Source organism: Arvicanthis niloticus, chromosome 16 (genome assembly GCF_011762505.2).
Source record: "Arvicanthis niloticus isolate mArvNil1 chromosome 16, mArvNil1.pat.X, whole genome shotgun sequence".
Lineage (NCBI taxonomy): Eukaryota > Metazoa > Chordata > Mammalia > Rodentia > Muridae > Arvicanthis > Arvicanthis niloticus.
Genome location: NC_047673.1, coordinates 31,990,841 through 32,014,859, shown reverse-complemented (window position 1 = coordinate 32,014,859; position 24,019 = coordinate 31,990,841). Strand labels below are relative to the sequence as shown.

The following is a 24,019-nucleotide window of genomic DNA, read 5'->3' as shown; positions in this document are numbered from 1 at the left end:
TTCAGAAGACATGTTTGTCCATAGCATTAAAAATCTTAATATTCTGTTACATAAATTTAACTCTATTTATCCTAACTTGAGTTTATTTTTTTTTATTTTAAATTAATTAGAATGCTACTTGTCTGTACAGAAATACATATAAAGCTTTGTTTAATTTTTAGAATGAGGCAACATAAGACAGGATTTAATTCTGAAAAATATTAATCTAATAGACAATTTTGTTAAGTTCTAGTTACTAACAGTGTCTAAACTTTGTACACAGTCTGAGTTATTAACATGTTCTAAGACCACTCAGATCCCTGGTTACCTTTATAATCTGCTTTATTCTTACACAGAAGCAGGAACTATGAGAACGTCAGACCCAACATCAGCAACACTGACATTATTTGGAAGACTGGTCTAAGGCAGAGCTTTAGAATAAATAAGAATCAGAAGAAGTAAGAATTTCTCAAATTCTTAACCACTGCTGTTTCTGAATAGTGTTGTTACATAAAAGAGCAATTTGCTGCATAGAATTCAACAAAATTTCCCAAAAGCATACTTTACAGATAAGTTCAAACTTTATTTAAAACTACACTTTAAAGTTAACACACCAAATGTCACAATGAGGGGTGGGGGCAAGATCATAAGAAAAAATAATAATAAAAGCAAAAGAAAAATCCCACAGTGTGTCAAGGTTTGAATCTGTCCAGGATTCAGATTCTAATGTTTTAAACTGCCATGGGCAGAAATTAGCACACCCATCAAAAATGCAGTGTCAAACTAATTTACATTTTATACAGATCAAAACAAATGTTTATTTAGTGTCTTTTTTTTTTTTTTTTTTAAATGTGCTGACTATGTAAGAGAGATGAGTCTCTGAAGACATTTCATACACTCTGGGCTCCCACTGTTTCTGAAAAGAAGAATAATGATCAATGTTTTATAAATTAGTGAATTAAAATACTACTAACTAATATTTACGCTTAAAATTCTTTTTCATAAAAGTTCTTACATTACATACAAGATCACAATTTAAAAAATGTGAATTTAGTTCAAATTCCCTGACATACAGTGATGGGAGGCAGACCAAATATTTTCTAAAACAACAACAACAACAAAAAAAGACCAAAAAAAAAAAAAAAAAAAAAAAAAAAAAAACCCACAAAACTCCATTAGAAGAAAAAGAGTAACTATAAAAGTGATAAAACGCAGACAAAAGAAAAGTGGCTGGAAGAAAACAGAAGAGATGCCAACAATTTCCATGAATGACTTAAGTACAGGAGGCTGTACCGAGAGAGCTGCACTGTAGCCCACCAGAACAGGCTGCCACTGCTCTGGATGCCATAGATTCAAATGGACAGACTGAGCTGAAAGGTAAAGCGCTGGTCTATTTAAATATTCTCATCAGCACCCCATTTCCAGAAAAACAAGGGAAAAAAATCTTATATGATTTTTAACTATTGACAGAGAATAACAAAAAAGAAATCCTTTGATTTTGATACAAGAAATACTCTGAGCATATATACATATATGTGTGTGTGTGTGTGTGTATGTATATACACACAAATATACATATATACATACATATATATTTATTTGGGAAACAAGGTATAATTATTACAATTATAAAAACAATGTGTTAATCTGAATAAAAATTTATAATGTAAAATAGGGGTTTTTACTTTTTACATCAAAGAAGGTTAAAGGATATTTAAAACAATAAAGACAAAACACCCCAAAATAATGTGAACAATGACAGGAGGGGAAAAATGTATCTCAATAAACACTTTTTACAAGGGAGATAAAAGATATTACATGAATTTTAAGCATTAAAAAAAGCATTGCAACTAGTACTTTATTAAACTAAAGATTTTAAAAATAAAAAACATAATCTTACATAATTTGAAAAAGAATCAAGCACCTGAATTAATTGACAAAACATCTCCTTTTCCAATAGGAGGCTTAGATTTTCTGGGAAGTAACAGTATATTTTTCAAAACCAAACTAAACTGGTAGGATCATGATTTTTCAATACAAAATTAAAATTGGTAAGTTTTACCAGGTTCTTTCAGTATCTGAGAATTTCCAGCTAATTCTTCAGTCTGCATTTCACATATTTCACCAGATAAATGGTTTTTCTGTTCTTCTTCTATCATTTTCTTCCTCAGCTCTTCCTTTAGAACAAAAATTAAAAATATAATCTTCTACCTCAATATTTGTTATAAAGGCAAGCTTAGTTGAAGAGAGCCCAATACCTCTGAATAAACTGTCAGTTTGAGCGGCAAATCCTCAACTTTCACAAAGTCTTCTTCATCGGACTTTTGACTTATGTTACCAGATTCTGCTTCCTATGAGATAAGTTAGAGATAATGAAAAAAAAAATGACAACACCTACTTCTGTAAATCTAAATCACTCATCCCAAGAAAGTGGATTCTTACATAAAATGTATAGTTCAGAAAACAGGGTACATATGCACTATGAACATACTATTGAGCTTTTTTTCTTCACTGAAGATCAGTTTACAAAGGCTGAATGAATAATTAATAGTAGTTACAATGCTGGAAGCTAAATGACTAACCAACAATTATTTCTTTCCTCTTTCTTCCTCTTTTTTTTTTTTTTTTTTTTTTTTGGTAGTACTGAGGATTGTACCCAGGATCTTGCATATGCTAGACAAAAGGTCTTTCACTAACCCTTACAATTTATGTTCACAGGATGCATCAGAATTATATTCAGAATATAACATTAATAAGCTTTTTAACTTACCATGTTTAAGGTTCTTATAAAGATACTAGTTATGAATTTAGTAATTCACATCTCAATTTTTTTTCTTCAACATGAATTCTCTTTTCTCCCTAATTATCACTTGCAATTTTTAAAGGTCTTAGTGTATCAGCAACCTAAGTAGAAACCTGAGGTTGTTTTCCTCCCTCCTCCACCATCATCACCACTCACCCTCCTATTCAGGTGCATACCTCTCTTTGACAACATCTTTTTTAATTTTTAAAAAATTCTTATGTGCACATGTCTGTCTGAGGATGTCAGATCCTCTGGAACTGGAGTTACAGACAGTTGTGGGCTGCAATGTAGGTGATGGGAATTGAACCTAGATCATTTGGAAGTGCACCCAGTACTCTTAAACACTGAGCCATCTGTCCAGGTCCCAGATATCTCTCATACAGTCATTAATCTTCAGAGAGAACATAGCACTAATCATTTCACTGTTTTGTGAAAAAAAATTGCAGCATAGATCTCTGCCTAAAAATTCAAACTCAAAAACCCTTGTAATCTAGTTTTCAGGTATTATCAATAGAAAATCTCCTATGGTAATTTTATACTCATCAAATGATAGAATAAATCAAGCTGGGTGTAAGAGCACATGACTTTAATCCTAGTACTCAGGAGCTCAAGGCAAGCAGAGGTCTGAGTTTCAGGTCAGTTTGCTACAGGCTAGTAGGAATACACAGAGACCACATCTCTCAAAGACAAACAAAGACACAAGAATAAATTTGGTGGGGGGCCCATGAGATGGCTCAGCTGGCTCCCCAGACCCACACTGTGGATGAAAGAACATCCACATCAACGGCAGGCCTCTGGTCTTCACACATGATCTAGCACATGCATGCTCATGCACATGCACACTCCCAACTAATTCTTAAATGTAATAAATATTTTTGAAAGGGGCTAGAGAAATGACTTAGTGCTTAACCTCACTGGCTGCTCTTCTAAAGGACTCAGATTCAATTCTCAACACAGTGACTCACAGCCATCTGCAACTCCAATTCTAGGGGAATCCAGTGCCCACTTTTGATTTCTATGAGCTCTTGAACACACACTGTGCACATGCATATACTCAAGACACAAACACATAAAATAAATATTGCAAAAATGTTTTAAAGATTAATTCAAGCAATTTTCAGAGCTTTGAATACTTAAGTGTATACAGCACAAAAACAAAGCAGTTTAAAAGTGTAAGTTTCTACTGATGTTTTTGAAACATTACCTTTCTGGCCAATCTTGAAGACCAAAATTGATTTTAATTTTTAAAGAAGAACTGAAGTCACAGAGGCAGGGGGCACACCCAAAGTTCCAGGCTAGTCTGTCTACCTATCAAGTTCCAGATTGGCCCAATCCATATAAACGAACTCAAGAAACCACACCAAACAACAACAAAAAGAAGAGAGGGGTACACTGTACCCACTGGGGCTAAAATATGCTAAAACTTTTCATTTCCGCTAGGAAACTTTGTATTAAAAATATACGACCCATGTATTTGCAAAGTAACCTGTTTGCTATAAAATTTAAGTGAAATCAAGGTTCAGAGTAAAACCAAAGTACTTTTTATTATAAGTGCAATTCCTTAGTACATTGTCATGCAATTTGCTATATAAAAATAATGGCTCTGTCAAACAGGTTTCTTTCACACCCCAAATTTAAACCTGTAGATATATCAAAGAATTTAAAAATGCTCTAAATGGCTAAAAAGTTAAAAAAAAAAAGTGTAAGAGAGTAACTGATTTATCGTCTATCATTAGCATTTCAGATATGAACATGAACTCTCTTAAAGTTGTCACCCAAAACTAATTTTTTGGTTTTTAAAACTATAAAATCTTTCAGATTTTGAAACGGCCATGTAACTTATTATCCCTTTACTATGAAAGTAAGTTTAAAGAGTAAATGTTCTGAACCTAAGCACAAAGTGGAGTTTAATTTATATATTCAATGTGTTACTCTTGAAAATGAAATATACACACATGCAAAAGCAAGAATATGTGGAAATGTAAACATTACATACATAGTCATTCACTAACACTGGAGATTCAGTATCAGGACTTCCAGCCAGAGAGCTCTCGGGAGTTTCCTGAGCAGATTTAATTTCTTTGACTCTAGGCACTAATGTTTCGCTTGCAGTCAAGGGTAATGGCATAGGGTCAGGCTGTTTAGATGAATCAGTAGTGGTGAGTGAGTCTTTATGGGTAGCATTATTTAAATGTTGTTCATTTTCCAAGATATTGAGATAACAAGGTTTCACAGGAGAGCTGTCTTGATCATCTGCTATTAAAAGAAAAGTCTCAGCATTAGAGGAATGAAGCATTTGTTCCATTTTACTCTGTAACACTAAGGACCAAATATATGAATGAGAGTAATCATGACGTTTAAGATCCAAAGGAAAAGATCCCTATCCCTTTCCTTACTCATGGTTCCCAAGTTAATTGAACAGATTTAGCTAGGAACATTTTAATTGAAAATTTTCAAGGCAAACTGTTTTAAGGCTCAAGCCCTAGAATGAATATCATTTTAAAACAAACTGAAACAAAACATCCCTCTCATTTGTATCTAAACAATAAAACTCTGGATAAATTTTCTGTATGGTAATATTTGTCACATATCTATGAAGAGGGTTAGGGGTACTGAGGAAATAGCTTATCAATTAAAAGCACTTGCTGAGTTCAGGCCCCAGCAGCCACACAAGCAGTTCACAACTGTTCCACATGATCTAGTGCCCAGTGGCCTCTTCTGGCCTGAGGGCACTACATGCATGTGATACATGCATATATACTTAGGTACATATGCATTAAAAAAGATGAATATACAAACATAAAAATAATTGTACTGGGCAAGGGTCCTATGTCTTTAACCCCACAATGCAGGAAACAGAAACAAGCAGATAGATCTCTCAAGTTGGAGGACAGTCTGATGTATATAGAGACCCTGCCTCAAAATAAATACACAAACAAATACAAAAATGGAAAATAATTGCTAGTTAGAGGCACAATATGGGTACATGTACTTGCATTTGATGATTCAGGAGGGTAGAGGCAGGAGGATTGAGGTTTACCTCAAACTCTATAAAATAGAGTTCAAGGCCAGCTTGGGCTACATGAGATCCTGTTAAAAAAACACTATACTAAATTAAACAAAAATTAACCAATTAATCACTGTTATCTTACATTACAAAATATTTATGAGGAGAACAAAGATAGACACCAAGTCCAAAATGCCTTTACATGTACTTACATTAGCTACAAATTAAAAATGACTTTTTTTAGTTTAAGGACAAAAAAGATATTTTAAAGAATTAAAGTTAGAGTTCTTTAGATTTCTTACTCTTACTAGTTGATTCTTGGTCTGATGGTACATTTGTACTTTCTGGTGTTTTTTCAAGATCATGTTGCAGAACCTAAAAGAGAAATATGTTTTAAAAGCAAGACCTTAAAATATAAGTTCCCTATAGAATAAAATAATACTGTGTGGTTTTTTTTCTAACCCCAGGACTATAAAACAGGAAATGTAACAGTATCTAAAATGTTTCCAGGAGACTTTGGTTAACAGTTAAAAGATGGGTAACTAAACCATATGCTAGTTAAATAAGCACAAAACAGTTTAGATGACTAGACTAAAACAAATCCTACAAGTCTTTATTATTTTTCTCGGGATCCTCTCTTAATATTAAAGGATGTATTTGTAACCTTTAATTGAAAAGACACAGAAGTGAGAAAGAAGAAAAAGATGAACAAAGTCAAGTGCTTATAGCAGAGGGAGACACAGAATCTGAGATTCACCCCACAACAGGAGTACCAGTTACTAGGGAGGACTATGACGGTAGGACATTGGTTGATGATCACAGGAGTGGTGCTGGTAGTAGTTCTAGTCTTTTAAGGAAGGATCAACTTCTAGTTTTTCATGGAAGATTACATTTTAGAGACCCGGATTAGCTTCACATAAAAGGTAGAAGTAGAGGGAGGTAGAATTTAAAAAAAAAAACAATGCATAAATAAGGACATGGTAAAAAAAAAATCACATTGAAAATAAGGATTTAATGTAAGTCTACATAATGATGGAATACCTACTCTATCCATTTAACTTAAGAACACCAACAACAAAACTTCCATTACCCAACATGGAGAATGGAGAACCTTTTCAAAATAGAAACCACTCCAAGGAAAGTACCAACACAGACCAACAACTAGGATTTTCTACCAGAAAGCAAGCTGTCTACAAAAAAAATGCCTTATAGAGAAACTCCAAGGAAACTAAGCCATTTGTTTCAAAACATGTATATGAGTGTGTATATCTCACATGAGTGTGTATATCCCACATACAGAGTGTATCGCTATACATCAGTGTGTATATCCCACATACAGAGTGTATCGCTATACATCTTAAACACGCAAGGTTCAGTAGATACATGTCTACAGCAGGAACAACTACATCAGGTATAGCCTCTGGGGCTAAAGTAAAGGCAAGAAAAGTACTATTCTAATTCATGACTAGGAGAAAAATACGAAACTTTAACTAAAAATTCAGATCTTCTGAAGTTATCCTATAGTTTTAAAACTTGTTACAAAGGAAATGAAGTGTCTTAAAGATATTTAGATATAAAATAAAACCAGTGCTTCAGATTTTTTTTTTTCAATTTTGAGACATGGTCTCCTTATATAGCTCTGCCTGGCCTTGAACTCATGAGAGATCTGCCCACTTTTGATTCCAGAGGGCTGGTATTAAAGACAAATGCCATATGCATGACATGTTTCAAATCTAAATACATATATTACTTTTAAATAAATATTTTTTTATTCCTGAAAATAACAATGGAAAATAAGTATACACTTTAACAGCTTTCAGAACGCTCTTGGTTTCAGAAGCTGAAATAGGACTCGTTTGTAACAAAATACCTGACTGTCGTGTTCATTTTCTTCTGTAGTTTCAGTGTTAGCCTGAAGTGAAGTCTGGACATCTACAGGACTCTCTTCAAAGTCTTCCATTTCTTCATCCTCATTCTCATCTTCTCCACTTCCATAATTAGTTAAAGCCTGACTTTCAGCTTTAGATAGATCTAAGTTGATTACATACAATTAGTTAACTCACAACTTAATCTTCAGGATTGGGGATGGGGTGTAGAGGAGAGTCTCTCTGTGTTGTTGGTACAAACTCCTGGACTAAAATTACAATCCTACTTTGTTCTCCTACTGTTGTACATCACCACATCTACCCACTAAATCTCAAGAATGATTACTGTCTGTTGCATCACTGAGTGGTACAGGTACTTTATACACTGTATCTGAAGTAGTCAAATCGTGCACACTAGAAGATGTGGTGCTGAATGGCAATGTAATTTAATCAGGTCACACAGATCATTCAGTCAAGATGGTGCTAGGATGCAAATCCAGAGTTTGGCACAATACTCACTGCACCCCTACAAACTTGAAGTGAACTATAGAAAACGTATGCATAAATGTTTCAAAGTCTTTAAACTTACTAATAGACACTGGACACCGTTCACTTTCTTCATCTTCCTCTTGATCAGAAACATCAGATCTTACATTTTTGGAACCTTTAGCATCATATATATCTGAAGTCTGAGTCTGCTTAACAGTTTCAGTCTCATCCTTGTCCTGTAAACAATGTAGATAATTAACTCCTGAGAGTACTTAAAAAGGTATATATGGGAGAGCTTTCATAGTAACAATAGTCACTGTGAACTGATTGCTTTTGATATTCTAGTTTGTTTTTAAAGAAAAAACATGGTTCTTCAGAAGAAAAGAGATTTAACTGTATACTTTAAATGTAAAAAAAGATAAAAACTGTTAAAATTTTGTTTTGTTCTAAAAGTATTACTGATAGATACTAATTAGCACATACTTTGTCTTCATCATCAATCTCTCCAGCAGGTGAGCCGTGATCTCCTTCAAGAATCCTTTTGGCCTAATATAATAATAGCAAATCAATTAAGAAGATTTTAGCAAGAACACGTTTGTAATTCTGGTTTTTCTAATCTCAATAAATAAATCAGTCTTTGTTGCCTGTAATTAGCCACATCTAACCCACTAAAGACTTTAGCTTATCAATCCTTTAAAAAATTTATTATTTCTCAGCTTTACACAAATAAATGGCATTCTTTATCACACCCCCTCATTATCCTCTCTTAATGTTTGGCTTTCTTTAAAAAAAATGTATGTGCACTGTATGTGTCTGTGAAAATACTGCTCCTTGCTCCTTGAGACAGTCTCATTTTGTTGTTTGCTGCTATATACTAGACAAGTTGTCTGTCAAGCTTCCAGGGATTCTCCTATCCTGCTATAGAAGTACTGAAGTTACAGGAATGCACAACCATGACTGTGTTTTACATGAACTCTAGGGATTTGAACATGAGTTCTCATGTTAATCCAAGTCCTTTCTTTGCTGAGTTATCTCCCTGGCCCAGCTTAACACTTCTTTTAAAAATTTTTTTATTTATGTGTATGAAGCGTTTGTTTGTTTGTTTTTTGAGATAGGGGCTCTCTATGTATCCCTGTCTAGAACTTACTATGTAAACCAGGCTGGCCTTGAGCTCACAGAGGTTCTCATGCCTCTGTTTCCCAAGTGGTGAGATTAGTGGCATGCATCACCATACCCAGCCGTATGAAAGTTTTGTTTACATGTATATATGTGTACCACATTCCTGGCTGGTGCCCAAGGAAGCCAGAAAAGGATTTAAGATTCTCTAGAACTGGACTTATAGTAGCTATGAGGCATGTGTATGCTGGGAACCGAACCCAGGTCTTATGCAAGAGCAAGAGGCACTCTTAACTTCTAAGCCACTGCTCTAGATCTCAAGAGAAAATATTTTATGTATTATATGTATAAAATCACTTGTCAATTAAAAAAAAAAAACATACAGCCTATAAGAAAGAGTAGACTAGAAGGTGGGACATCTGGGCGGCAGAGAGAATTCTGATATACAGCCGGGCAGGGGAGTTCACCCGGGAAGATGTGACAAGACTGACTCATGACACTGGAGCACAGGTAACCAGCAATGTAGCAGAATGTAGATCAAAATAAATAGGTTATCTTAAGTTAGGATTTTAGTGAGAGAAGAGCCTAGCAATATGGCCAAAGTATTTTTAAATATATTTTTAGTCTGAGTCTTACTTCTAGCAGCATGGGCTAGGAGGAAGAACCAGACTTAACTTCAACTAGCTCCCTATAATTTCTAATCTGGAAAAATATGATTTATAACTGGTCTACCCAATTCCATGTCTACTCTGACAGTCCCCACTAAATATATTATCTAGAAGATTATTTTAAACTTTACATGAAATAATGTTATTCTACTTTAGACTTTTCCACAATGTTTAGAATAAAATGACCATATTAAGATTTCTCAAACACCGTAACTTGGTCTTTACTATCCCCATGACCTCACTTCCTACACTCTTACCACACTACTTTCTTTCATTAGCTTGGTTCAGGACCTATATGCATGCTCACATTACCACTCTCCTTAGTATACTGTTGCTTTTATGACCATACTTTGTTCAACTGCTCGACTCAGCCTTAGAATCACTATGATGAGTTTTCTTCATGATAGACTCCTGTCTTTGGGGTCATCTTCTATTTCAGGACCTGGGAGGACCTTCATGAGATTGCCTACCCAAAACAGACTGAAAAACTTCTTTCCAGTAACTTACTATGGTATTCTATTGCTTTATCTTCTTTAAGTACTTGGCAATGTTTGAAATACATCTATATCTAGAATAAAAACAGGAGCAATGTGGCAAAGATGGGCTAACATCTTAGAAGAGTTTCTCTCTCTCTTTTTCTGTCTGGGTCTTAGCCTGCTTCCCCTTCTCAAGGTCAAAGGGTAAGGAAAAGGGTGCCTACTATGAAAAAGCCTCCTAATAAGCTTTATATTATAGAAGAACTAACTGATCTAACTTTGCATGCAGTCACAATTAACAAGGCAGAAAAACTACATATAAAAAACTAAAATATCAGCTTGGTCTTCATGTGGGTCCCAACAACTGGAACAGGGGCTATCCCAAAAGCTGTTGCCTGTAAGTAGGATATGTTCTAGCTGGGCTGCCTTGTCTGGCCTCAGTGGGAGAGGATACATCTAGCCCCGCAGAGACCTGATGTATCAAGGTTGGGGGATACTTAGGGAGGCCTCCATCCTCTCAGAAGAGAAGGGGAGAGGGGTGACAGAGAGAGAGTAGGGGCAGTGAGCAGGATGTAAAGTGAATAAATTAAAAAAACAAAACAAAACCCTAAAACCCTAGCCAATAAACACATGTATTTGTTAACTGGAAATGACTTCTTTATGAACATATTCTTGGAAACTTTGTGGCATTTGTCAACAGATATGGTAGGAAGCTGGCCAGGAACAAGATCCCAATTCTCCCCTCTTTGGAGCTCTTAATAAGCAATACTAAAATGAACTTACAATTCACAGTAAGCACCAATTCCTGTCTACTTTTGTCTTGCTTTTGTGAATCCTAGGTTTGGTATGTAGACCACATTCTGATACACAATTTGACTAACTGGTTTTACTAAAAATAACTTATTAAGGTTAAATGAGCGTTTATTTATTAATAATGGCCAACAACAGTACTTATACACTAATGATAGCTACTCTTAAAGGCAAAGTGAAACTGACCTCTTTTGCATAAGACTGTATTACTCCAGCTGCTTCAATCTTCTTCTTGCATCTCTGCTTAACAGCTATGCTATTATTATCCAAATCTTGCATAAGCTTAAAGAAAGCCAATTCATTAAACAACACTTCCGATATCTCCACAAGAAGATCTTCTCCACAGTCTTTGAGTTTTCTTCCTGCAAATTTTGCTAGTGAATCCTGTTTAAAGGGAAAACAAGTACTTTTAAGATATAGTAAACTTCAACTGTGTATAAAACAATACAGGTAACTTTAAAGGTTAAAATAGTTGCCTAGAGAAAACCAGTATTTCTAATATTTATATAGACTTCCTTCAAGACCTTCCTATCATAGCTGTTGACAAATGCAATGAACCAAATAAACCCTTTTCCCCCACAATTTGCTTTTGGATTATGGTGTTTCATTGCATCAATAGAAACTCTAAATAAGCCACATATATAAATGTATATGTATGTGCAGATTAATGAATGTGTATGTACACACACATATATGTATATATTCCTTAATACATAAGTAGATCCTGTTCAGGCTATATAATAATATTACTTGTACACTTGGTGTTTTCTGCGTATGGGCAAGATCTCCTGGGGTTCCCCATATTCATATTAACATGTCTAACATGGTTGCCCTTGTTCCTAATATTTCTTTTTAAGTACTGGAAAACTTGAAATTAATAGCCATGGTGTTATAAAGACAGATTAGTATTACTATAAAATATTCTTACTACAAAGCAGGAATATTTCTAGCCCCACATACAATTGGGGAAGAAAAGAACACACAGTTATCTATAAATACAGTACTTCCTTAATATAAACAGACTACTAATCTCCCAAAAGTTCCCAGAGAGTACATGTAGGAACTACTTATGCACTACAGTAATAAGTCATTTAATATTCAGTGAAGAGTCTTCCTCATCTACATGGTGCCAATTATTGTTAGTTTCTTCTTTATACCAGTCATTCTCATTGAAAGTTTTATTTAAAGTAAGTTTACAAGTAAGCATTAACTTTATTCAAGTTGACATTCAGCATAGTCAAATGAACAAATGTGTTATTTTATATAAAGGGAGCTATGTTACTTAGAGAAAAGGTAACTATGATGTAAACTAGCCCCAACTCCCCAAAAGAAAACAACAGAAAAACACTATCTATACATCAGAGAAAGAGAACGTATTGAGGAGGCAAAAGCAGGAGTATCCGGGTTTGAGGCCATTGTGGTCTTCTGTGTGAGTTCCAGCGCTACAAAGAGAGCAGGCATGCTAAGAGACTCAAAGCACAAAATGTCAGAAAAGATTGCAGAAGAAAAAATGAGAAGTCAATACTTTAAAATTAGAAGCTCACAAAAGAAACAAAATAAAGATAGAGAGGAGCAAAGATAAGGGGAGAGAGAAGAGTCTAGGTAAAATTTAATTTAAATTAGCTTTTGCTCTTAACATGCTTGATCCTGTGATGTGATAAAAATCAGAAAAGAAACAAAAGTAGTCAAATTTTCTTAGAAGGGTTGACCAAATATTGATTAAAATGAGTTATGAATAATTTCTTTTGATCATATTCTAAAATAGTTATATCTTTCTCTTAGAATAAGTTAGCTAAATTTATAGAAATTCATTACCTATAAGTTATTTTAAGTACTTTTAATACTTCAGATATTTCCTTAAGAATACCTTATTTATAGTCTTTCTATGTCATGCTAATAAATCCTATTCTACAAAGTACAAGATTATTGATAAATTATATATTATATATCAACATTCTAAACAAAAGGCAGAACAACTTTGAGATTATTATTGAATTTGTGCTTTAGTCTTAATACTAACAAAATGGAAGATTAAAATGAAGAAAATTAGTATCTCACTCGGATTTTAAATCAGCTAACAGGCAAAGTGATAGTACTACACTTAATCAGTTTAAGAGGCAGCTTGTGGGGTCAACTGGGCCCAAGTAATAGGATCATGGTGCTGAAATGGTTCTAGAAGGAACTGACTGGCTTACTGTTCTGTAAGTGACTGCTTAGTGTTCTGTAGGACCTGTGAGTGATGACTAGTGATTGTCCTTAATAAAGAGTTGGGTTTTTTCAAAAAAACCCAAAGGTATAAGACAGAGTTCTTGGACTGGCTGAAGATGGCACGCGAGGGACCCTCAGAGAAGCCTAAGAGACCCATAGTGATTCTGAAAGCATATGGGCATATCAGAGTGCAACCGCACCAGACAAATAACATGGCATTACTGAATAGGGCAGTCAGCCCCCAGCATGGAGCCTCGGAGCCCATGCTGCTCATTTTGCTGGAAAGAAGGGAGCACAAGGCACATTATTGCCTACAGGCTATAAGCACAACTGTCATGACTAGTGAAAAGTAAATGTGATTTTGGTGCATGTGAAATTCTTAAATAATCAATAAAAATATTATATTGGTAAAAAAAAAAACAGTTTAACCTCTGAAACAAGAAGCAAAACAAAATTTCTTAGAGAACTTCATGTTAAGAGAAAAATGTATTGCTTTATTTCTGATGTTCCTTCTCTCTGTTCTTCACATATACTCTCTCTCTCTCTCTCTCTCTCTCTCTCTCTCTCTCTCTCTCTCTCTCTTCCCCCCCCCCCCCGGCTCTGCTCCCTATCTGCTTGTCTACATGTCCATTTGTCTGCCTCTCTCTCTTCCCCTAGGTCCTCCTCCTCTCCTTTCCCTCAATAAACCTTTTACATCAGATCTGTTGCATAACCACTCTTTCTCAGGGGTACACCTTGACTTGAGGCTGCCAAAGATAACCCGTCACTGCATTATATTATAAACAATAGTGATTACTAGAGGCTGGGCAGTGTAAGAGAAAAAGAAATAAAGGAAGTGAGAAAATAGGTATAAAACAGAAGGTTCATTGTTAGTCATAGTGACATGACCACAGTCCACTGTAATGGATAACTGTTGCCTACTTATGAATATCTGAAAGAGAAGAGCTTAAAGGCCCCTTAAAAAAGTGATAAAAGTGAAATGCCAGTTATCCAATTTTTATTAAGACATTTAGTTTAAAAACCTTACTGTTATGCTCTAAGAAGTTTCTCTAATTAAAGAGGCTGGTTTCTAATGTCTAAAATTTCTCATATTATTTAAAATTAAATCAGAGCATGCTAAGCATTTCAGTCTTGAACTATTCTTATTGGTAAAATAGCAAACTAGTAAATGTAAACATTTTTAGTCATATGTATGTGTACCTATCTATGTGAGTATACCTTTAAAAAAAATCAGAACAGAGTGCCTAATATCTAAGCTCTGGAGCTAGAGTGACAGGCAGTTGTGAGCCTCCTGACATGGGTGCTGAGAACCAAACCCAGGTTCTTTGGAAGAGCAACAAGTGTTCTGAACAGCTGAGACATCCCTCTAGCCCTTTAAACCAATAATATTCTACTGAAGTTGGGATAGTCCCTCTGGAGATGGCTATTTTAAATGAAAATATAGAAAATCCTCTTATCATTTTTAACTAAGTAAAGAGATAATATTAAAATGCCATCCAAACTGAGCATCAGGATAGAATATTGAATCAGTTCTATAATATCAGAAAATGTTAAGAGCCCTAACCAAATGGAATATAGGTAACTCATACAAAAATAAACTCTTACCTGTAATATACTTCCTAGTTGTTTATGAAAGAACTTCACAAACTCTTTGCTCTCATCATTCTGTTGAGTAAGGGTCAAAACCATACGTCTTACTGAAGTGAGAAGTTGAGAAGAACATACTTCATCCATGTGCTCCTAAGAAAAATCCTAGTAGGTTAGGATATAAACTTATCTGTTATTTAAAAAGTATTAGTCTACACAATTTGAAATTCATTTCTCTTGCATAGTTTCTCATTTTTGTGATAAAGATTTGAAAGATTCATTCATAAGCATAGCCATTCTTATAGTATACATACTAAAAGGTTTAGTGATTTTAACCCATACACCAGAAAATGACCAATAAAACAAATTTCCTGTTCTCATACTCTTCATCATTTCCTTTCTGTAGTAAGAAAACTATGCATGCTGACCATCTTCTGCTTGTAGTTCAGTTACTCTCAATTACTCTTAAAAATCTTATCCACCATCTACCGATTTCCTATTATATCTGTGGTGGTTTGAACAAGAATGGCCCTCAGCATCTCATATAGTTGAATGCTTAGTCACCAGGGCTGAAACTTTCTGATAGGATTAGATGGTTTAGGAAGCATGGCCTTGTTGGAGGAAGAGTGTTAGTAGGGATGGGGCTTTCAGGTTTCAAAAGCCCATGCCAGGCCCAGTATGTCTCTGCTCATGGATCAGAGCTCTCCACCTCCTCTAGCACCATGCCTGCCATGTCTTCCATACCTATCATCATAGTCCCTGTTAGGATGATGACAATGGACTATCTTTCTGAAACTGTAAACATGTCCTCAATTAAATGCTTTTTCTTGTAAGAGTTGTTGTGGTATGGTATCCTAGTAATTTCACCAGCAACACTCACATAAACCAACAATTAAAAGTATCTCTAGATAGTATGAAATGTCTCTTTTCAAATGCCACTTTAGGCAAGCCTCTGAACTACACCATAAAAACCTTGTGAAAACCAAGTGTCGTGGCATGTCTGTGATTCTAGTACTTTGAGTGTAAGACAGGAGGATTGTTTTAAGTTCTAGGCCAAGCTGCTCTATCCACCAAAATTCGTCTCAAAAAACCAAAACTGTGTGTGTGTGTGTGTGTGTGTGTGTGTGTGTGTGTGTGTGAATTATGAAATAAGCCTGAGTCTGGTTGGCTTCTCAAGGTCAGTCTAGAATAGACTTGAAACAATCTCACAGTTCTCCTTTTTGGCTATTTAATTTATTTAAGCAGGTTCTGTCACCCTTTCTCCAGGTCAAATTCCCCTCCCCCCACTAACGAGGTAGCCAAACCAGATGATACCAAGGGGTGTGTGTGTGTGTGTGTGTGTGTGTGTGTGTGTGTGTACCCAGTGTCTTGAGGCCAGGAAATGGCATTGAACTTGTAGACACTTGCAGACTAAGCTTAAGAACAACAGTATTTGATGTAATATCCTTATCTTACCAAAGACAGATCATCAAGCTAAATGATATTATAGATCAAATTTGTCTAACAGATATCTCATAATGCTTTGCCTGGGCTTTTTTTCTTAACTTTACTGGTCTTTTACTTAGATACTCTGGTTGAAAGAAGGCATGGAGTTAGAAGAGTGGGGAGGTAGGGAGGATCTAGGAGGAGATGAGGAAAGAAAACCATAAATATATTGTATGAAAAATCTATTTTTAAAAAAAGTAACAGGAAAAATTAAAATGAGCTTGACTGTAACACATTTTTATAGTTTTCTATATCTGGATGCAATGCAAACTATGTTTTCATTTCCAAGTTTTAAAATTCCTTAGATTATTGCAATTTTAAATGAAAACATGATGTGGGGTGCAATTTCAGGTGTAAATTCACCTCTTCATCTGACCTAGAACTCATTGTGTATACCAGGTTGGCCTCAAACTCACAGAGATCTGTCTGTCTATGCCTCCTGAAAACTAGAATTAACAACCATAGTCCACTTTCCCATTTTTTTTCTTTGCCCTGTTAATTTTAATGGCACTATTTATAAGTAAGTCTCATATGGTCATTATTAGAAATTATATATGCTTTTTTGTATTGTTTACCTTCAAAAAAGGAATGACTTCTTTCATAATTGCTTTAATTTGACGGTCCAGTTGCTGAGTGTCAATTCTAGGACAGGTGACGGCAGAAATGTCACTTATAGGTTGTGGTGAACTGTGATTCTCAATAATGGGAGTTGCTATTTTTTAAGATAAAAATGGTATGTCAACAAAAGCCAATGACATTATGTACATAGATACATAGACATTTAAATAAGACTTCATAGACTATTATAATAAATTTATGTTAAAATATTATAAAGGAAAAACCAAATAGTTTTAAAAGTCCTTATAATTAAAAGAAAGCAATAACAAAACCACTAGCATTAAAAAGGGCTTAACTTTTTTTAAACATAGGGTGGCCAGTCTATAGTTCAAATTGGTCCTGAATTTGCAATGTAGCCAAAACTAGGTTTAAACTCCTAAGACGACTCCTTCATCCTCCTGAGCTCTGGGATTATAGCTATGCCTAGCTAGCTTTAGAGTTTTTATTTGCAACTCTAATTATTACTTTTAATCACACTAAAAATATACCTTCTGAATTATTGACTGTGGTAGTGGCGGCAGCACCATCTTCATCCTCAATAACCCTGCAAGTGCAGCTCATATTTGAGTTACCTTCTGTCTCGGTCTTCATGCGTTCATATTCTCTCATTCTGGCTAATGCTTGATCCAAGTGAATCACAGTGTTACCTAAATTTGGAACAAAAATATTTCTAGAACATATTAAAATCAAATCCTTTTGCATACTCTCAAAAATATAAAAACATAAACATAAGCTTTTTTCAAACTCCTCTTTTTATTTATGTGTATGTAGGTGTCTGTGTAAGTGAAATGACACGTGTATAGGTAGCCCACTGAGGCCAGGTTGGTTCCCTGGGAACTGGAGTTACGAGTAGCGGTGAACCACCTGATGTAGGTGCTAGAAACCAAATCCAGGTTCATCTGGAAGAGCAGCAAGTGCTCTTAAGTGCTGAGCCATCTCTCTAGCCCAGAATTAGATTTTAAAGTATTCCATTTACTGTACTAATGAGACACTTCATGTACATCATCATAATTATCTGTTTAATCCTTAAATGACCCTACAAAGGACAGCACTTAAGTAGCTTGCCTCAGATTGCACAACCACCTAAATAAAGGGATTATTACAGAATCTGAGTTTTTACCTCTAACTTTTAACTTCTTATTTTATTTTATTAACTTTCTTATTTTATTGAAAATATGTTCAGAGGGTCTGGAGACAGAGCTCAGTGGTTAAGAACACTGACTGCTATCCCAGAGGTCCTGAGTTCAATTCCTAAAAACCACAAGGTGGCTTACAACCATCTGTAATGAGTTCCAATACCCTCTTTCTGATGTGTGTCTGAAGACAGAGACAGTGTACTCCTATAGATAAAATTTAAAAAAAAAAAAAAAAAAGAAAGAAAATTTTTGGAGAAACTGAATTTTCAATAACTAAGTAGGTGACCTTTCTCCTTAAGGTAAAATAAAGTTCAACTTAAAAAAAAAAAAAAAAAAAAAAAAAAAAAACCTACTATTCATATTTGAAAGTCTACATTTTTACCAAGAACACAGCAAATTAGATAAAGTCCGACTTTGTCAGCATGTGCACAGCTACAGAGAGTTCATCCTAGTTATTCCCTTATTCAATCAACTCTGCCCAGAAAGCATCTCAACCATGTGCTAGGTGAAGAAGAGAGCTCGCTTACCAAGGTCGTCTGTTGCAAACGGCTCAAAGTTGGAGGACACAAACATGACACTCATGTCAGCATCATTTTGTTCATTTACTTTATGTGTTTCTCTTTCAAAGTTCTTCTCAAACGTTTCCTAAGTTAAAGAAACAATTCCTAAATACTCCTTCTAAAACCTTTCATAAACATTAAAGATTTAACACAGAAACTGTTATTTGCATAAAACCATACATTTAAAAGGGATACTAAAAAAATTGCAATGAGAACTCTACTCAGACAAGACTGCAATATACCCATTCTTATTAAAGAACCATAATGAACATTAAAATATTAAGTAATCTTGGAGAACATTTTGGCTAAATGAAAATAAGAAAGCCAACTTTCAATAAAGATTATAAATTGACAGCCTTTTAAATTATCTATACATCTCATGGACACTTTATATCCTTACTGTATATATCTCACTGTCGTATCTGACAAAAAACATGACATTCATAATTTTATGAAATTACATTTTATTGGTACAATTAACATACAATAATGTATCAATTTTAAGCATATAGTTTGATGAGTTTGGACAAATGGATACACTAACACGATCAGGTTCTCTAAAGCTAAAAACCATTATCTGATTATAGTAGTTTTAGACACAGTACTTAGGAGACAGAGACACACATATTTCTGAGTTCAATGCCAGCCTGGTCTATATAAGGAGTTCTAAGTCAGTCAAGGCTGAAAAACCTTTCCCAAAGCACGCGCGCGCACACACACACACACACATACACACATACACACACACACACACACACACACACACACACACACACACACGTTTAAAAATAAACACATATACAAAGACAATTTGCATCAGTCAAGAAGGTCCTTTTGCATTTTCTATAGTTAATATCACCATCTCTCATCAATACAATTTCTATCACTCGATTATAGTCTTTCCCAAGTTATTGCGATACCCGATAACAGTTATATCGTAATATAATCCAGTAATTCTTCCCCATGCCCCAAATAAATTAGATTGATGGCTAGATAGACAGACAGTTGTCTGCTTTTTTTTCATTTTCTGCAAAAAGAAACATCATTTCCAGCTAACTGTAATAAGTAGTCATTTCCTAATTTATATTTAATATTATAAAAATAAAAACTATGGGACTGAGTCTTTCTCAAGTGATCACAATATCCAGTAATCAGCAAGCACCAGGTTCAATGAGAGATGCTGCCTCAGAAGACAATGTAGAAAGCAATCAAGGAAGACACTCTGTGTCAACTCCTGGCCTCCATACGCAGGGACACAATCACATACTACTACTACTACTATTACCACTACCACACTGCACTCGCACATGTACATGCACTACATATGCACACACACAACAAAACATGAACTGTGTAACTTTTAGACACAGTTTCTTTTATAATAGCATATGATTTACAGCATAGTATAGAACAATCTTAAGAAAAAAGGGACAGTTCAGGAGGTACTGTATTCAGCATGAGTTTAAGAGTAAAAAATAAAAGAAAATCCTCGATAGTTTCTAAACAGATTATTCTTTCCTAAAAAGGAGATAGAATATTTTTTTGGAAAAATACTATCTTCAGAATACTTTGTGTTAATATTACAATATTGGTAAAAATCACAACAATGCTATTTCAACTATCTATAAGCAGATATCTGTTAATCCATTATTTTATTCTTTCTTAGAGATCTCCAGGTGCTTGAATTATACAATTATGTGCTATACAAGAACTATAAATCAATATCTGAACATGTAAATTGGTGTTTTTCAAATATCTAGTACATAAAAGTATCCTATCATTTTTCCCTAGTCTTTCTATTTTATCCACAAATTTGTCTAAGTAGAATATATTAAATTTCATTTTTTCCTGGATGATTTTCTTTTGTCCAGGTTTTTCTTTTATACAAAGATTTGATTTATTTTATACTTATATATTTAAAGGTTTTCTGACTTGACTGCTATTTGGTGTACCTAATGTTCTGAAGAATACAACAAAGACTTATTAAATACCTATTAAAGGTACATGTGGCTATTGCAGGCTTCAAAGTATATTATTTTTTAAAACATCAACAATCCTATCTTTACCGACAATCTGATAATGACGTCAACTTTTCTTTATTATACACTGAAAGTGTGCCCACATTTAACATATCTCATTGGCTTACGTCATCAGTAGTAACAAGGCTCTCACTCGGAGTAAGTTCTGAGTTTGATGCTACCCAAGTGCCAGAATTCACAGATTTTACATTTTCTCCTTCTTTTTCATCACTTTCAGAAATATGTCTGGATACAATATCCTAAATAATGAAATAAAGACATTTATACACAACATATATATGCTTTATTCCAAATTTATGTGACAAACTTCAAAGCAGTGGCAGATGGAACAAAAATAAAGTACTTTTCATAGATTAAATATTAAGCAAAGAATATTAAACCATAGAAAAAATGTGTGTAAAGATAAAACTAAAACGTACTGAAGCTATATAAGAAGTTTTAAATAAAATGTTGCAAAAAAAAGCAAAAACAGAAAATAAATCAAAATATATGAAGAAAAGAATGGGCTTCATTTAAGGAAGTAACCATACATAAGCACTGAGTAAGCTGAGAGAAAAAAATGTGAGGTACCAGATACCTGCAACGCATATAAAGCTCTCTGTCTCAAGTAGTCTGTATTAAGTAGCTGCAGTTCATGAAAAAGTTCAATAAGAAAATGTGGACGAGACTCATTTTGAGAAATTAATGTAGCCACTTCGGAATAAATAGTATCCCGTAAAGCTTCAAACATGGAAAAATCACTTCCAGTTTCTGGAAGATAAAAAAGATCAAGAAAATAATGACAATAAAATACCTTCATAATAACTCCTATTAATCTACATTGTTTTCTAAGCTTTAACACAACAAATCCAATTTCAGGGTTTTTAAAGAAATAATCTTAAAATATTAAGATAAATACCATGTATTAAAATATTTAAATTCAAGAATAGCAATATCTGATACCACTTAGAATCATACTTATTTCTCAGTTAAAAATGACCAGGTATGGTAGAGCCTACCTATAATTCCCGAACTGGGGAACATAAAAAAGGGCTATAAGCTAAAGAGGTCAGCAGCTTGGACTACATAGCCAAAAACTGGTCTGAAAATTAAACCAAACCAAAATTAAAACAAAACCTGGAAAACAGTATATACTTCATGGGACTAGTCACTGAAAATCAATAAGCTCTTGAATGCAATAAGGAAATTAAAATAATTTGGGTTTATTTTGGTAATAAGAACACATCAAAAAAGGGAAGTTTACTTATTAATTGCTGTGGCTTAACAACGCATAATTATGTCATTAACTCATCACTACAATGTAATATTTACTTAACATCAGATAACAAATCAGAGTAGAAGCTACCCAATCATAGTTGTCACAGACTCTCCATACCACTGAACTATTTAAATAAAATACTGCCCCATGAACTTACTGGCAACACTCTTTCAAAGTTATATTCTTTTGAGTGGGTGTTTAGTGATGGAGAGCAATCCCTGCACTTCACATATGCTACTTTGAACCATATGGTGAGCCCTAAACATTTTTGCAGGGTATAAATTAGGAAATCTTGTGTTCTTTCTAGAAACAGAAATGGAACCAAAAGCAACCTATACCCAAGTAGTTCTTCTACCTTTCAAATTCTGTAATTTTATGAGAACAGAAGAACTACAACTATCTAGTTTTTTCTTCAAAAATCAATGATTCTAAGAGATAAAAGGTTGAATGTTTCAATATATGTTGTTTTCTTTTTAAAAAGCATGCAAAGAGCATGAAGATATAATTACTTTTGCAGAATAGAAATAAGACATACAGAAATAATAAAAAAATAATAAATAATCTTTGTACTAATTAGCTAAGTTGCACTACATGTCCAGGTGTTAATTTCCAATCATAAGAGTAAACACATGTAACCTATCCAATCTGTCCTTAAGACAGTCATACATTTTAAAAGATGCTATATTAAATTTCTCTTAATAATTTCAAAATGTCCACATGTGATATATTAAAATAAATGTGACATCAAGTAGAAATGAAAACCAAGAAATCCTCACTTAAAGAAAAATATCCAGATCATTGTTATGAACTTTCAATTCACATATGACAAGTTAAATCATAGTTTAATTTTTAAAATGTTGTTTCAAAGCTCTAAGAAAATAGTTTATTAATGGCTTAGTAGTTTGCTATGATAAATTATTATTCTACAATAAAATCACTCCTAATTAATTCTAAATTTCTCCTAATTAATTCTAAATTTCATCTTTCCTTTTATGTAGTTAAGAAATTTAAATTTCATGTCAGTCTTTCCTCCTAAACTAAAATGAATGCTAGAAAAGCTCCCTTTTCTCTGCTAACCTAATCTTAATTGCACTAATGTCTGTCTAGTTTTGTCAGTTCTGGGTTTTTGTTTTATCTGAAATCTAGTTGTGAGTTGAACATTTAACAGCTCAGCCATCTCTCTTCCCTTTGTTTTACCTTCTTTAGAGTCCTTTAAGGATTCAAATGGGACTTTACTTTCTATTCATATATTGCTGCAGAAAGAAGCTAAGATGTTTTAATAATTGTAAGTCATATGCAAATCATATTAAAATAAAAAATCCCTCTTATGTTCTGCTACAGGAGGTAAAATATACTTTTGTAATTTTAAATAATATAAATATGTACTAATATAAATATATACTTCTGAATCAAAATAGCATTTTGGAATGTTTCTAAATTTCTATGATCTTTACTTATTATAGCCTATGCCCATCATAGTTGGGCTTATTGATGGATTATTATTTTTTCAGATACTGACTGGTAGCAAAAACTGGTTGCAGCATAAAAATACCTTTATCTATTTATCAAAACCTTAATGTGTTTCAGTATCTCAGATATATGAAACAAATAATTTTTAAACACTATGTCACAAAAAAATGTTTATACTGCCTTTACAGATGTGTTGGCTAGGTTTCATGTTTATTAAAACAAGAAAGGTTGCCAGTTTTGCCAACTGTCAATTATAAATCAAAGACTTCAGGATATGAAGTCTTTTTTTTGTGAGTTTAATAACATATGTATACCAAATATACCAAGCTAAATCTAAAAATGAAAAGAAATTCAAGGGTTGAAAAGATGGCTCAACAGTTAAGAGTGCTAGCTGCTCTTTGAGAGGACTCAGGTTCAATGCTCAGCACACACATGATGTCTAGCT

At 34.0% G+C, this 24,019-nt stretch overlaps 1 protein-coding gene across 12 annotated transcripts in view; it reads right to left on the bottom strand.

The window, feature by feature from the left end:
* Positions 1-541: 541 nt before the first annotated feature.
* Pcm1 (pericentriolar material 1) overlaps positions 542-24,019 on the bottom strand; it is a 93,696-nt gene continuing 70,218 nt past the window's right edge. For 7 of the 12 annotated variants that reach the window (XM_034520757.2, XM_034520764.2, XM_034520762.2 and 4 more), the window contains 15 exons: positions 21,424-21,596; positions 20,954-21,085; positions 18,775-18,892; positions 17,600-17,758; positions 17,069-17,205; positions 15,027-15,161; positions 11,400-11,597; positions 8,627-8,689; positions 8,244-8,379; positions 7,660-7,820; positions 6,092-6,164; positions 4,779-5,038; positions 2,238-2,330; positions 2,042-2,156; positions 542-895 (listed from right to left, as the gene is read on the bottom strand). In XM_034520757.2, the coding sequence (XP_034376648.1) occupies positions 870-895; positions 2,042-2,156; positions 2,238-2,330; positions 4,779-5,038; positions 6,092-6,164; positions 7,660-7,820; positions 8,244-8,379; positions 8,627-8,689; positions 11,400-11,597; positions 15,027-15,161; positions 17,069-17,205; positions 17,600-17,758; positions 18,775-18,892; positions 20,954-21,085; positions 21,424-21,596 (1,979 nt within the window). In that variant the 3' untranslated portion in view covers positions 542-869. The remainder of the gene's footprint in view (positions 896-2,041; positions 2,157-2,237; positions 2,331-4,778; positions 5,039-6,091; positions 6,165-7,659; positions 7,821-8,243; positions 8,380-8,626; positions 8,690-11,399; positions 11,598-15,026; positions 15,162-17,068; positions 17,206-17,599; positions 17,759-18,774; positions 18,893-20,953; positions 21,086-21,423; positions 21,597-24,019) is intronic. The other 5 variants (XM_034520758.2, XM_034520766.2, XM_034520763.2 and 2 more) reach the window with 2 other exon arrangements.